General features: G+C 44.0%; 1 protein-coding gene across 6 annotated transcripts; it reads left to right on the top strand.

Moving 5' to 3' along the window:
- Positions 1 to 473: 473 nt before the first annotated feature.
- LOC138419357 (zinc finger protein 773-like) lies at positions 474 to 15,872 on the top strand. Of its 6 annotated transcripts, XR_011248949.1 has the most exons (6): positions 474 to 561; positions 778 to 906; positions 1,320 to 1,414; positions 2,703 to 2,976; positions 4,835 to 4,982; positions 5,117 to 5,588. XR_011248949.1 is itself a non-coding variant. In XM_069552147.1 (5 exons), exons 3-5 carry the CDS (start codon positions 9,509 to 9,511, stop codon positions 13,789 to 13,791), a joined length of 1,314 nt encoding a protein of 437 aa, XP_069408248.1. In that variant the 5' UTR covers positions 7,219 to 7,416; positions 7,611 to 7,775; positions 9,453 to 9,508; the 3' UTR covers positions 13,792 to 15,872. The 6 variants fall into 6 exon arrangements, 5 of the variants coding, with proteins under 5 accessions (XP_069408249.1, XP_069408247.1, XP_069408248.1 ...); XM_069552147.1 differs by lacking the exons at positions 474 to 561; positions 778 to 906; positions 1,320 to 1,414; ... (1 more) ...; positions 4,835 to 4,982; positions 5,117 to 5,588 and adding exons at positions 7,219 to 7,416; positions 7,611 to 7,775; positions 9,453 to 9,523; positions 11,239 to 11,365; positions 12,620 to 15,872; XM_069552148.1 differs by lacking the exons at positions 474 to 561; positions 778 to 906; positions 1,320 to 1,414; positions 2,703 to 2,976; positions 5,117 to 5,588 and adding exons at positions 9,453 to 9,523; positions 11,239 to 11,365; positions 12,620 to 15,872 and having other exon boundaries at positions 4,962 to 4,982.
- Positions 15,873 to 16,040: the final 168 nt, after the last annotated feature.

The raw sequence follows: 16,040 nt of genomic DNA, 5'->3' as shown, positions 1-16,040 counted from the left end.
CATTTTCTTTCTCCATGCGCAGTTATTTTGAGAATCATCTAAGTTGCCAGTGTCAATAACTCATTTTTTCCTGATAAATATACTATTTGTATATTTTCATTTTATTTTTTAATCCACTCATCTCTTTAAAAAATGGGGTTTTGTGGTTTGTTTCTACTTTGCTTGTCACAGATTAGCTTACTGTAATCATACATAAAATCCTTTATATGAACATCCAGCTTCATATTCTAAAATTAATGACTGTACCTATTTGCATTCCCTTCAATAGTATTCAGTTCCCCTGTATTCCCCACCAGTACTTGGTTGGTGTGGTCAGTATTTTAAATATACCTGTTTGAAAAGTGTGGAGATGTATCTCCCTATGATCTGATTTCATTTCCTTACTGATTAATGATGTTGACCATTTTTGTATTTATTGGCAGGTGTGTGTCTTCTTTGAGATAATGTCTGTTTTCTTATTAGTGACTGAGAATATGATAAATATATGGGAACTTGACTTTCTTTCAGTGACTGAATTTGCTGCGTGGCAAAAATATTTGTACTGACACCATTATTCACCAGGTATACTCCTCATTATTAACATACTTCTATTACTTTAGGCCTAGACAATAAAAAAGGCAACTGACCTTTCCTTGTTGTGTTTGCCAATTTCCTGGCGTGAGTCCTCCAACTGTGGGCAATTTCATGCTGTGTGTGTGTGGTTGCTACTGAACCAGAGGTGCAGCAAGCTAAACGCTGAGATGCCGAGGTTTGCTGGGGGGAATTTTCTTTCACAAGACAGCCACATGAGGACACAGACGGACAAGTTTCAGAACCACCACCTTCTTGGAGGTGAGGTGCTTGTGATACGTAGGGGATCAAGAGGCAGCCTGCTCTTCGGTGTGGGGACAAGCAGTCAGAGAAAAGGTGAGTTAACTGGCGTGTGCATCACATGCTCCTTCACAGATGCATGTTTATAAATGGAGGCACTTTGCATGATCTGAGCATGGAATTTTAGCCGTCTGATGTCAAAATTTTAGCCATCAGACACCTGGGCAGGCCCAGTTTTAGGGGTTGGTAGTTTTGATCATTTGTAGCCTGCTCAAGAAAAGAGTTGATTCCAGGTGCCCAAGAACTTGAGACTCCTTTACTGTAGTGACCCGTATGTCAGAGGTGTCACCTCTAGGGCTTGTTAAGGTGTCACCTCTTGTGATAGCACCTTGGCCATGGGAAACTTGTATACAACTCAAGGAAGGGATGGGAGGTCCCTAAAGCAAGCATAATCAGTGAAGGCAGTTTACAAGCAGGAGGGTTTTACCATGCTGTTTTCTTTTCTGTAGTTCTGTACTACAAGCCCAAGAATTTGTCGTTTGTCAGCTTCTGTTCACCCTTGGGGCATGTTTCAAGGTCACCCGACGTGGACGTGGGAAGACAGGTGCAGTAGCACACCTTTGTACTCTATTTCCATTGTCAGACGACTTTAGCCTTGAGAAGCCAGATAATATTAAAATGCAGTAAAATAGGAATGGTATGAGTTTTGAGTATTTTCACTTGGCCTGTGTAAAGGAAGACGTACAGGCCTGAGTTGTGCAACCTCTTCATTCCAAAGAAATGTCTGGCACTGACTTGCCCCACTCCTGGGAGATAACCTCTAAGCACTTGCCATATTTGGCTCAATAAGAGTGTCTTTGTTTACCTGGGGCCTTGTGCTGGGCTGAGCAGTTTCTGTTAATACTGTACTGGGATACTGGGAGGCTTATGCTCTCAGTACCAGTTTGACATTTGGAGAAGCTAGGGAGTAACAGGTCAGTCACATGGGTGCCCCTTATCTGTGTGACAGACACTCAGAAAACCTGGACAACACCTAGGCTTGCATGGGGTTCCCTGTGAGCAATTCTAGATGCGCATTGCCACATGTCGATGTCAGGCTGAAGGGGAGTGGCAGGGGGCAACTGGAAGCTGGCAGCGTGATCTCTCTTGGACTCTGTCCTATTGTGCCATCTTTCTTGGCTGGTTTCTATCTGTATCCTTCACTGTAATAAGCCATAGGCCTTAATTAAAGAGCTTCCGTGAGTTCCGTGAGTCCTATGGAATCTGAGGGTGGTCTTGGTCATTCCGGAACATAATTCTGTTTTAAAAGGGCTTTCTTAAGGATAATTGATGTAAAACATTCTAGCAGTGCAGGCTTTGATAAAGTTTTTCCTATGCTTATACTTCTCAAGCCAAGAGTTTTCTCATGCCATTTGAGAATCGTTCCCCTTTTAACTATAAAATACAAACCTGAAAATCCTTTCTGGAATAGATATTTTTTCAAACATAACAAAAATGGGAAGGGCCCTGTTTGATGCCCAGTGAACCAATTTGCAATTTTCCAGCATTACTGATAATTTCTTGGGTATTGTTCATTCATCTTCTCACATTATGGGTCATTTTCACATAGAACGCCTAGCCTTGTCCTGTCTCAAAAGACTTATGTTAGTACTTATTTTCACAAAATCGAAAGAAACCTGGTAAGGATTTTTGTCACTTTTATGAAAAAGCCATTACACTGTATGAATGGAGGTTCTTCCATAAAACTGAAGTGGTGAATCAGAACTTTGAGAAAGAAGGGTATACTGCTTTATGGCATCTCAGTTTATGAAACGTTTTCTAGGAAAGCTGTGCTTCAGGATGGCAGGAGCAACCAGTAATTTATGTTACTAACTCGTATTCCTTTCCTACAGCTCTTGTAATGAATAAGCTCAAAGATGACGGTTTCAGACAGCATCTGTTTAATTATTTCACTGTTCCGGAGTCCGAAGTCTTAAGTCACTTTCACAGGGGTGGAGTCAGAATCCCCGTCCTTGCCTTTTCCAGATTCTAGAGCTGCATCCCTGTGTGTGTTGATGCAAGACCGCTTCCTTCATCTTGAAAGAGCAGCAGTGCAGCACTCCAGTCATCAGATCGCTTTCCTCTGCAGAGTGCGCCTCCCTCTGCTTGTCTTTTACGAGGAGACCTGTGAGTACACACCCCGGGCAAACATGAGCTTCAGGCCAATCTCATCTCAAAACCCCTAATGGCACTGGCAAAGTCTCTGACCGTGTAAGGTAACAGTTAACGAGGTTCAGGGATGAGGACCCACTTGTCTCTGGGGATATTAATCAGCCTGCCACTTTGAGTCTGAGTCTTTTTCAAATGTGTTTGTTTTAAGGTATATTAATTGCAGTCATGATGCAAAACATTTAGTTCAGTTGCTCAGTCGTGTCCGACTCTTTGTGACCCTGTGAACCGCAGCACACCAGGCCTCCCTGTCCATCACCAACTCCCAGAGTCCACCCAAACCCATGTCCATCTCATCCTCTGTCGCCCCCTTCTCCTCCTGCCCTCAATCTTTCCCAGCATCAGGGTCTTTCCCAATGAGTCAGCTCTTCGCATCAGGTGGCCGAAGTATTGGAGTTTCAGCTTCAACATCAGTCCTTCCAATAAACACCCAGGACTGATCTCCTTTAGGATGGACTGGTTGGATCTCCTTGCAGTCCAAGGGACTCTCAAGAGTCTTCTCCAACACCACAGTTCAAAAGCATCAATTCTTCAGCACTCAGATTTCTTCACAGTCCAGCTCTCACATCCATACATGACCACAGAAAAAACCATAGCCTTGACTAGACAGACCTTTGTTGGCAAAGTAATGTCTGTGCTTTTTAATATGCTGTCTAGGTTGGTCATATCTTTCCTTCCAAGGAGTAAGCATCTTTTAATTTCATTGCTGCAATAAACATTACTTGTTGTTGATTAATTGCCTTTAATCTCTAAGTATGACCTTTGAAAAATTTTTCCAAAATGTTGACATTATTGAGTCCTGTACCCAATTGGGATCTGCCGCATTGTCAATTTCATGTTCTTAAGTTCTCAGAACTTTAGAATGCTAGATGCCCTGAGTTTGATCTCTTGCTATGCGTGGTGGCCCCTCCTTTTTCTGTCTTTCACATAGGACTGCCCTCCTTCAAGTGCCATATCAGTGGAGCCGTAAGGACCCTGGGTGCGTGATGGTGTGGACATTATAGATGGCAGGAGATGCTTCGAAGTACATGACGTTGAGAGGTTGCTAGGAAAGTTGTGATGACAGAGCTGAGTGCCTGTCCTGTGTTATCATTGACTGACGCTTTGACCACTGGACACAAATCATTTTCTCCCCATTTTTCTTTCTGTTGCTCCACTCTAGTGACACCTACACAGGCCTCACTGGTCACACGTGTGCTGTTTCTTTGCTCCCTTCACAGTGTTTCACATTTGACCTACATGTGAGATGTTATGAAGTCTGTACATATTCTTACAGTCCTTGAAGTGAGGCATTGCTTTTGAGAATCAGGTACATCTATGTCCGTCAGCAGTGCTCAAAACAGTGCCAACTAGTCACCAGTAGCCATATGCGTATTGAAAGCCATTTGGTGAGAACCGACTTGGTAACCAGCCCAAGTCCATCTTTGTCCTTCATTTGTCTTTTTTTTTTTCCTGACATCACATAATATATAGGCTCTTAGTTCCCTGACTAGAGATTGAACCTACGCCCGCAACAGTGAAAGCTTGGAGTCCTAATCACCTAATCACTGGACCAGCAGGGACACTGCTCCCACCCAGCCTCATTTGTTGTTTGTAGAGAAAGGCACCAGTTTCCTAGACATTCCCTGGTTGCAAAGAGCAGTGTTAAGCAGTTCCTAAGAGATTCTAAGAGTCCAGAAAAAAGGAAAAGCAGTCAAGTAAGAAAAGTTATAACATCTTGAACAATAAGTCAGTGATAAAGCAATCAGAGGAAGTCTACTGCTTCCCAAAGGGATGTAAACAATAATCTAAGGCGTGTCCTTGTGGTGTTGTGCAGAAAGAAACCTGTACCTAGGTTGAGGATGATGACTACGTGCTGATCACAAGCACATTGGCCTGAGCCTTCCTGGAACCAGAAGGTTGCTGATGAAGATTCCTGAAGCACTGCCTTGTTAACTTACTACCAACCAATCAGAAGAAAGTAGGTGAGTGCAAACAGGTTCAGTTCAGTAACACACTAGACTGTTTAAAATATCTGCTAGCTGCAACTTTGCAGTTTCAACATTCTCCCTTGTAACTGTACAGCCATTTCAGACCCAAACCAATCTTTGCTTTCTAGGGCCCTTGACTTCCTTGGTGGTCTAGTGGTTAAGAATCTGGCTACCAATGAAGGGGACACAGGTTTGATCCCAGCTCCAGGAAGATTGCACATGCTTCAGGGCAACTAAACACATGAGCCACAACTGCTGAGCCCATGCCCTAGAACTCATGCTCTGCGAGAGAAGCCGCTGCAGTGAGAAGCCTGCATACCACACCTGGAATAGCCCCCACTTTCCACAAGTGGAGGAAGCCCGCACATAGCAATGAAGACTCGGTGAAGCCATCAGTAAATAGAAGCACTGTTGATTGTTGCCAGCTTCAATTTTAATTCTTGGCAAACAACTTATGGAACCAACTCGGGCCTTTATCTTTTGCCATTATAAGCTTTCTCCATTTTTCAGTTCAAGGTCAAACAATTTAAGTGCTTCTCACATCTCTGTCTCCTGGGCTGCTGTCCTAACAAGCCCTCAATAAATGCTTGTTTAGTTCAATTAGGTCTTCATTTCTGAAATTTCGGTTAATGCTCAGTACATAAAAGTATTATGTAATTGACTATGTTGTCATTAATTTTTACTGTCCATTGCCTTTAACTTGAATGATAGCCTCATGAAGGCTTTAGTCTTTGACTCTGTGGCCCTTGATGTGTGCCATGCAGCCAAAATAGTACCTGTAATGGGACAGATAATTAATATCTGGTGTTTTTTAAAGAGGGAGTAAGTATGATGCTATAGGTACTTTGTTTTTAAGTATTCTAGCAAAGCTATTTGCTCTGTTTTCATAGCCCTTCAAGGTGTACTTAGAAATTTTTTAAATAAATTAATAATAGATCACATGTTACAAAACTATAATCACAGGTTAGCAGAGTTTCCTAGGTGAGCTCTGCTTCATTCCCTCACTTTTCAAAAATCATTGTGTCTAGGGACCTCACTGAGATCTAAACATTCACATGGTGAAAAGTGATTTTGACCACTAACTGAATAATTAAATGATGATTGGTTTCAGCAGTTATAACACTTCACAAATATTTTCAACTCTTCTTGCATTTTTACTGCACTTGCTGGTGAAATTATATTGTCCCCAGCCAGGAAAGAGGATCTTGGAATCCAATCCTTTATCTCAGGCTTCAGTTGCCCCCTTTGGAAATAAACTAGGACTGAGACTATACAGTCACTGTCTGGGGAGAAAATAGCATGCAGGAAGTCACTTTCAAATAGGTAGATCTTAGCTGCTAGAAAAATACAAAATGTGAAGTAAGAAATCTGTGTCGACTGGACATTGTCACTTGGTTTACATTTCTTCTGAGGCTACCAGAGACACAGCACGTGGCCTGCTTGCTTCTGGTTACCCCTCACCCCTCCTCTGTCTTGCTTACTATGGCTGTGTTTACTCTCTGCTTCCTTGACCATGACCAAACACAGTGACACTCATAAATCTGAAGCATGAATCTGAAGCTTCAGCTTACAGGTATTGGTACAGCAATAAGATACAGTTTATTAGATGCACTTTATGTCTGAGTGACAACCTGGTATCATGTGCCCATTTGCTTTTTAGGTTTGGGAGACATCTGAAATATTGCATCTGGGGTCCTCTCTCTCTCTCTCTCTCTTTTTTTTTTTTTTTTTTTTTTTGACTGCCTCAGGTCTTAGTAGTGGCATGTGGACTTCATTGACCATGGACTTAGTTGCCCCTCCACGTGTGGAATCTTCTGGAACCAAGGATCCAACCCCAGCTTCCCCTGCACTGCAAGGCAGATTCTTTACCACTGGGCCACCAGGAAAGTCCCAATATCTAGGTTCCTCCCTCTGATCAGCACAGACTACATTCTACAGAAATCTGTGTGTGTCCCCTTTAAGTATTGTGGTCCAAGGAAATCTGGGTGCGTCCCCTTTAAGAAGGGTGAACCCCGCCAGTATTCTGAGCCTTAGGGAACAGCTTACCGTTACCCAGAGGGTGAGGCTGAATTTTCCCTGACTTAGGTAGCACCGCCCCTTGCAGCGCCCGAGAGCGATGTTAACTACATTACCCGGAATGCAAGGCGCGGTGTGTATGGGTCACTGGGTCAACTGAAAGTTCAGGACAGAGGCACTTCCGTTGTGAGGACGGCGTCCGGGCGGGTCTTCCGGAGGGATCTGGTAGCCGCTGGGGAAGCTTGGGTCTTAAAGGTCCCCCGATAAAGACGCGGTGCCGGCTGTTCTGAGGAGGGTCTGAGGCTCCGCGTGGCGCCATCCGGCCTGACGGGTCCGGGACAGGCGCCGCCGTGGCCGCGCCCCGCCGCTCTCAGGCTCTGCTGGGACGGCCGTGCGGACAGATCCGCCTCAGGTAAACGCTGCCCTCTCCGCGCCCTCAGCCAACTCATCATTCTGCGGCATTTTTTTCTTATCTGTGTTCTCTTACTAGTGTCGTGTGTCTGTGTGTCTGTGTCTGTGTGTCTGTGTGTCTGTGTGTGTGTCTGTGTTTTCCCCAAAACCTCTGTTTTTCTAATTTTGAAAAACCTGCGTGGGGAAAAAAAAAAGTGCTGAGCTCTTCCACCTGCAGTTGAAAAAGCAGCTGTTGTTAATAGCCGTTAACTGGTCAAGTCGAGAAAGCAGATACAAGTAGGACCCAAAAACCGTCTGTGGAGGTCCTTCCAAAACAATTATCCTGTCTCCCAAATGTTACGGTGTTGTCTGATGTTTCAGGTGAGCATTTCTTTACTTTCATGATAGTTTTGCCAGCTGTGTGGAAAATATTCAACGACTGTTGTTTCCCTTTGCTCAGTTTTAAAACTTTCTTGTGGCTGAAATCATATGTGTATTATATGTTTTTCTTCACTTGCACAAGATGATGTGACTTTTCCCATTTTTTTCATGGCTATCTGCTAATTTTTCATTTTTTGTAATTTTACATAATGAGTGAGTAAAATGGCTCTAAATCCTGGTATTTAAGGCTTTTTCTCTCTCTCGCTTTCTGTGTTTATAATTATTGCTATTTTAGCCATACCTTCCATGTGTTCTGTTGTGTATAAAGGACATGTTAGTGTGTATTTAAATGAAGTTTTGACTTTTTGATCTTTTGCTCCACGTTATTAATTTTAGCTTAATTCTTTGAATGAGATGATTGTACTTATTGATGGATCCCGTAGTTGTATTTTCATACACTCTCATGCATTATATAAAGTTAACAGTTTTACAGTATACAGCCACTTGAAGGTTTTCTGCTTTTTTAGTGATTATTTTACTACTCAGTCATCATCTTCTGATGATATTGAAAGAGAAAATGATTAATGTATCTTGTTAAAATAGTTGTTTTCACGGAGACTAAATTAATCATTGTGATGATAGAATATTATAATGCTTGGAATTCCTATCAAGATGTTTAGAACCGAAGAGGATATTTCCATGTTTATATAATGAGGGTGGAATAAAGGTCAGGTTCCATAGGTTTTTTTCTCTGTTTTGGGTTTGAAGAGTCATCAGTGATGTCCAGTTATCTCAAGCTGTTGGAGGCCAAGCACTTTTAGATTCTAGCAACAACCCCTTTATCACAGATTAATATTCTGGTATCATTTTTTTCTTGTAACTCTGTTTTAGTCTGTTTGAACGTCTTGAATTCTGTTATATAATGTTCTAATAATTTTAGATCAGAACTTAGTGTATAGCAGTTTTTTTCAAAAACAGTTTTTAAGATTACCAAAGTAAAATTGGAAAAGGAATCATAAACTGTTCAGAAGTTAGGTCAAACTGCAGTAATCTGTGAAAAATGTTTTATTGGCAAAGGAGAAAATAGAAGGCAGTCAAACAGAAGTGTCAGAAACAGATATACTTTATTTTGATATATTAATACCTGGCTTACAGCTATAATAGGGGCTTCCCCGGTGGCTCAGCAATGAAGAATCTGCCTGCAATCTAGGAGACGCAGGCTCGATCTCTGAGTAGGGAAGGTCCCTAAGGAGGGCATGGCAGCTGACTCCAGTATTCTTGCCTGGAGAATCCCATGGACAGAGGAGCCTGGAGGGCTACAGTCCACTGGGTCACAAAGAGTCAGTAGTGTAGTGACTGAGCATGTACACGCAGAGCTGTAATAGTTGTATATGGCCTGCCACCAGCATTTCATCTGCAACCCGCTACCGCCTTCTTCTGGATTATTGAGCTCCAGTCATACCAGACTCGTGGATACACTCAGGCACATCAGACAGGACTGATAGGCTTTGCACTTGTTTGTCCCACTCTGGGAAAACCTTTTCTCAAGATATCCGCGTGACTTTATTGCATAACTCCATAACTCATCTTTTACATGCTTTCGTTTTCCCTTGAGTATTTGTCTTTGCCTTAAATGTTAAATGGTTCACTCGTTAATCATCTGTTTTGTCTGTGTAGCTGGTGGAAATTAAAGTTACATTGCCCTGCTTTTTCCACGTTCAGCGGAACCACTTATGGACTGTTCGCTGGTGAGTGTCAGGGGTCCTGGAAGTGTTTTGCTGCTATTCTTCCTGGACTTGGTGCCTGGAAACCATTCAGAAACCTTCAGCCCAGGTTTACAAGTCCAGGTCAGAGATAACCTGAAGAGATTCCCATTTTGGGCAGCCACTGGACTGAGATGTGAAAAGTTGTCTTAAGTTCATGGGAAAGTCCACACAGATGCTTGAGCATGCAGTTGAGATGGATGTGTTTTAGAATTTGTATGTCTCTGTTAATGTCTGATAAGAACAGAGCTCAAGAAGACCAGAGTTAGGATAGACTGGTAGTATGCGAAGATGGGTTTCTGTTCTGAGAATGATAGTGGAAATGGAATTTTTGGAATAAAGAGGAAAAGTGATGTGACTTAGGTTTTAAGAGGCTCCCTCTGGCTTCAGAGTGCACAACCACTTGGGGGAGAGGAAGACAAGGAGATAATCAAAGGACTCTCTTGATTTTCCAGATTTGCATTGGTTATAGCTGGATCAAAGTGGTAGGTGTGAAGGTAGGAGGAATATTTGGCTTTTAAGTAGAGGCTGACCAGGTTTTCCAATGTGGAGGGGTCACATGCCTCCAAAGTCTTTTTATTTGCATCTGGAAGAGTGGACGTGTCATCAATTGATTTGGGAAAGTCAGTGGTTTTCTGTAAGAATATTAGGAGTTGAGTTTCAGCCCTGTTGAGCCTCAGATGTTCCAGTGACTTCCACCTGTGGGAGACAAGTGGATGGCTGAACATGCAGATCTAGAGTGCTGGGGAGGCTTCGGGATGCCATCTGGGGACAGAGGAGGAGAGGGGGTACTGTCACAAGACAGACAGAGGAGTGGTCCTCAGCAAGAAGGGCAGGGAAGTCCGGATAGTAGGTCAGGTTTCCCTGGGGGAGTGGCTTTGAAATTGATGCAGAAGGAAAGCAGAAATGGAGATGAAGTGATAGCAAAGGCAGGCTGGCGCATATCCCCTTCCTGTGACTCCCCAGGCTTTCGTGGTGGAGCTTGGAAAGTTTGTGACAGGATGTCAGATGAGTTTAACATCATTTTAAATGGATGTTACATGAACAAAGATTGTAACTGTTGAAAAGACATAATGTGCAGGATGGAAGTGTAACTGGACCAGGGGTATCTAGATACGTGTGTTGTGACTGAGGATAAAGTCAGGACCAAGGGCTGGTGGGGAAACCTTCAGAACAGGGCTGGGGAGCTCCCAGTGAAGAGTTGGCATATGGTGGGAACCTGTTACATTGACAAGGATTTTCTGTTGCCATGTGCAGAAGGGTATATGAGGAGATAGGAGATATGCCAACTTTGTGGTCCAGGTAGTGATGTTGGGGGTTAGATGTCTGAGAAAGTCCACTGAGTGGTATGCATGTGGGGAAGGTGTCTGAACTAGTTGATCCAGGGCCCTGTTAGTAGGACCTTGAGAAGGGTGGGTTCAAGTTGCTGGTGTCTGGATTGTATCACCCTGGGGACTGTCGGGCTGTTGTCTTGCTGGAGAGGGAAGGGGTCCTGCATGCCAGGCCCACAGCCTAGAAGTCATCTGTCTTTAGACCTGTGTGTTGTTGCTGGGGGTTGGAGTTGGTGTTCAAGGAAGCACTGCTCTCTGAATCAGGGACCTGTGGAGGATGATGACCCCAGAGTATGGACTGGGGTTAGGGTGCTTACAGGGTCCTGGGGAGAGAGACTGCTTATGCACACCTTGTCCTCATCATCCCAGGGTCCTGTGACCTTTGAGGACGTGGCTGTGTACTTTTCACAAGAGGAATGGAGGCTCATTGGTGAGGCCCAGAGACTCCTGTACCACGACGTTATGCTAGAGAACTTCACGCTGGTTGCATCCCTGGGTAAGGCCCTCACCCCTGTCCTGGCATTCTGACCAGATGTCTGCCTTTCCCCTTTCTCCAAAGGCAAGTCTGTTTGTCTTAACAGCTGGACAGCGGGCACCTCTCTCTCAATTCTTACAAGTAGCCCCCATGCCAGCTATTCTGAAATTTTCTCAGTGAAGCTGTTATAGGTCAAATGATTTGAATCAGCTCAGTGAGTTCCATTCCTCTCAACCACTGCCTGCTAAGTTGATTCTGTAGACCTCTGCACCTCTGTGCTCCAGAGTCTTTTCCCTTCCAGCTGACATTTCCTGGGGCTCACTATTCCAGGAATTGTTAGGATCCAGTGTGGTCCCTGTTTAGGAAGTACTCTTGGCTGTTCCTGTGAAACCATCATAGAAGATTCTTTGTACTATTATTTTGGACTCCTGGGCCAGTACTGACCACTCACCTGTCCTTTCTTTCTCTTAGCACTTGCATCTTCTAGGTCTCCTGTTATTGTCCAGTTGGAGTTGAGTGGAGAATCTTTGTTATATAGGATCAAAGTGGACATGATTCTAGCGACAGGAAGAAGGGCTCAAAGTGGGTCTCGCCCTGGTGATTGGCAGCATGGGGAGGAAATAATATGGCTAGGTTCAAACCAGATTTGAAGCCTCCCCTGGCCCGAACACTGTTTGCAGTCCGTGACCAGTGGCTGATTATCTCATCTCTGTTTCTCCTCAGTCCCTGACAGATTCCTTCTGTGATTTCTACTCTAGCTTCCAACCCAGGATTATCTCTAACACCTTTGTCTTCCACTCCTCATTATTTCTCAGCATCCTCACGCTCATGCTTTCCATTTTTCACCTACGTTAATGTGTCACGAGGCCTGCATCTATCATTGAAATAGTCCTGCCCTGAACACTAGCTGTTCAGTGACAGTCAGAATATCCTGGGCCTGGACATAGCTTTCCACACAGCACACATGTGTCACCAGCAGCCAAGGCCCTGGCGAAAACTGTTCCTGTAGGAGTGTATTGTCTGATTGTTGCTCTTCTGTGCACTACCTCCCATCTTTTTATGTTTGCCTGGTGAATCTTCACTGTTCCGTGACCTACAGAGGCCCAGTATGGCATATTGGGGCTTTCCTGTCCTGCCCACAGTTTGTTTTTCCTGTTGGGTTTATTCTTTCTATGTCAGATATAAGTTTGTGATGGGGTTGCCTCTGTTTACGTTTTCCTCCATGAAGTTCACTACCAGTTTTTTTTTGTGTGTGTGTGTTTTTTAAAATTTCAGGGTGTTGTCATACAGCAGAGGATGAACAGACACCTTCTGAGCAGAATGTTTCTGTAGAAGTGCCACAGAGAAATACCAAAAAGACAGACCTGTCCAGCCAGAAGGTCTGTCCCTGGGAGATGGGTAACCTGGCCTTAGAAGGTGGTTTGTGTGGACCCGAGGTCCTGCGAACAAACCCTGGCCAGACACCGTGTGGGACAGATGTGAAATCCCACCAGCATGGTGGAGAGAAGCTCATGAGAAGAGATTTGGGTAAGGCCTTAATGAAGAACTGCACGATCCATGCATTGGAGAACGCTTTTATGTGCCAAGAGGCAAGGAAGGATTTCCCTGGTAGCTCTGGCCATGTCCAGCACCAGGTTAAACCACAAATGATGGAGTTTGTAGCAGAGTTTCACAATGGAGAAAAGCGTTTCAAGTGCAATGAATGTGGGAAACTCTTCTACCGGAAGTCCAGGCTTGCTCAGCACCATAGAGTCCACACCGGAGAGAAGCCTTATGAATGCAGTGAATGTGGGAAAGTCTTTAGATGCAGCTCCAGCCTTGCTATACATAGAAGAATTCACACAGGGGAAAGGCCTTATGAGTGTAGAGAATGTGGAAAGTTCTTTAGGCAACACTCCCAGCTTGTTGTGCACCAGAGAATTCACACTGGAGCCAGACCATATGAGTGCAGTGAATGTGGGAAAACATTCAGTACTAAAACCAAGCTTGATCAGCACGGGAGAGTGCACACCAGAGAGAGGCCTTATGAATGTGGAGAATGTGGGAGAACCTACACCTGTAAACGCATGCTTGATCAACACCAGAGAGTCCACACTGGAGAGTGGCCTTATGAGTGCAGTGAATGTGGGAAAGCCTTTAGGTACTTCTCCAGCCTTTTTATGCATAGAAGAATTCACAGTGGGGAAAGGCCTTATGAGTGTAGTGAATGTGGGAAGTCTTTTAGGCAAAAGGCCCACCTTCAAGGCCACCAGAGAATTCACAGTGGAGCAAAGACTTTTCAGTGCAGTGAATGTGGGAGATATTTTAGTCAAAAGTCTGTTCTTACTAAACACCAGAGAGTCCACACTGAAGAAAGACCTTATATGTGTAGTGAATGTGGAAAATGCTTTAGGGATAGAACTAGTCTCATTAAGCACTTGAATTTACACTGGAGAAAAGCTACTTAAATGCACTGAATGTGCAGAAGTCTTAAGCCAAAGCACCTGAAAAGAAAATTTCACACCACAGAAAGACCTCACAAGTGCAGTACTGTGGATACTTGTGTTTGTTTTTTTTTTTTGTCAAAAGTCTACTCCAAGCACCAGAACCATCATGGCCCAGGTAGACCCAAGAGTACAGAGCATGTAGGAAAGTTTCTGCTGAAGGTCTAACCTCATCTGTCACCACGAAGTTCATTGCTGAGAAAGGCCTTCAAACTAGAGGAAGAGACCAGCAAATGAGCTGTGTTCTTAATACATCTTACTGAACAGGCTCTGTAAGGGAATCATCACCTGGAAGTTGAATGCCATCCATCTGCACAGCCCTGGTACAGAGAAGGCCTATGGGTCCTGGTTTATTGGAAGCTTCTAAGAAGCTCAGATCTACTTCCTAACCGGTGCAGCGGCCTTGCCAGACTTCTGGTCATTGTGAGTTTCTTCTGCCAAGTGAAAGATCCTCTTATGGGCGTCAGTCCCCTCAGTGTGATCAGGGTAGGTAGACCTTTCTGCTCTCCTGTCCCCTGAAGGAAAGCACATGTAACCGGAGCACTTGAGTGGTGTCATGCTCTTAGATCCTATCACCTGCCTAGGAAAGGAACTAAGCAGCTTTGACCTTGCACAGGCACTCTGGGTTCTGATAGCTGTTGACAGAGGTTTACTTTCTTTGGCATTGAGTCATGTCATGCTTATGACCGATGTTTCTATCTTCAAGTCACCCTGCTTGACAACTGCTTTCTTCTAAGCAATTCTCTCTTTTTTCATGATGCATAATTTCTTGGAGAGTGATTTGCTGTTACAAGTAATTCTTTTTTTCTGAAAAATACACTATTTTGATATACCACCCATTGATTGTTTACCTGTCTTTTTTTTTTTTTTTTGTATTTTGTTGTGCCTGGTGTTAAATGAGGCACACAGTATATTTAATTGCGCCATGGGACCTCTTAGATGTATCACGGGGAGTCTAGTTCCCTGACCAGGGATTGATCTTGGGTTCCCTACACGGGAAGTGTGGAGTCTTAGCTACTGGACACCAGGGAAGTCCCTCCATTAATCTTTAAAAGGGTGGGATTTTGGTTATTACAGATAAACTTAATATGAAGATACACATAGAATTATATCACCATGTGGTTTCATACTCAAAAGTCAATGATTATACCCTATTGCCATCCCATCGATATTGGAACATTCCAGTTTTCTTGTATTCTTCACTAGTAGTTGGATGACATGGCCAGTATTTTGAGTATTACCTCATCAAAAAGGGCTTCCCTGGTGGCTCAGATGGTAAAGTGTCTGCCCACAATGCGGGAGACCTGGGTTCGATCCCTGGGTTGGGAAGATCCCCTGGAGAAGGAAATGGCAACCCACTCCAGTATTCGTGCCTGGAAAATCCCATGGACAGAGAAGCCTGGTGGGCTACAGTCCATGAGGTTGCAAAGAGTCGGACACGACTGAGGGACCTCACTTTCACTTTCATTAGAGTGTAGAGGCAGACTCCCTGGTGGTCTGGTGGCTGAGTCGGCTCTCCAGTGTAGGGAGCATGAGTTTGATCCCTCACCTGGGAAGATTGTTCATGTGGGGCAACTAAATCCAGTGCACCACTGCTACTGAGGCTCGCATGCTCTAGGGCCCACGTGATGCAACTACTGAGCATGTTTGCTGCAATTATTGAAGCCCACGCACCTGGAGCGCGTCCTCTGCAACGTGAGAAGCTCTTACAGCTCAAGAGTGGCCCTTCCTCTCTCAAACTAGAGAAAGACTGTGCAGCAGTGAAGACCCAGTGAAGCCAAAAATAAAATGTAGCTGTATCTCACTATGCTGATTGCAGTTCCCGAATGATTCATTCTTATATTCATTTGCCAGGTGTGTATCTATGATAAAATGTGAGTCTTTTATTAGTAATTGAGAGAAACATGTTGGAACTTTTCTTCGTGACTTTGTTGGATGGAATAAATATTTGTGCTCACAATATTGTTCACCAAGTATAGTCCTCATCGTTAACAGTTTCCATTACTTTATATCTAGACATGTATTAAAAAATATACCCACCCTAATTTTGATGGTCTTATCAATTTCCCTGATATGAGCACTCCAATTGTGGGCAATTCCATGTTATGAATGTTAAGTTTTTACCGCAACAGAGGTGCAAGAAACCAAATGCTGACATACTAAGGGTTGCAGGGGAGGAAGTTCATTCACAATGCAGCCAAGCCAGGAGACGG

Source organism: Ovis canadensis, chromosome 14, assembly GCF_042477335.2.
Source record: "Ovis canadensis isolate MfBH-ARS-UI-01 breed Bighorn chromosome 14, ARS-UI_OviCan_v2, whole genome shotgun sequence".
Classification (NCBI taxonomy): domain Eukaryota; kingdom Metazoa; phylum Chordata; class Mammalia; order Artiodactyla; family Bovidae; genus Ovis; species Ovis canadensis.
The sequence above is the reverse complement of the archived record's forward strand: the minus strand, read 5'-3'. Positions and strand labels throughout refer to the sequence as shown.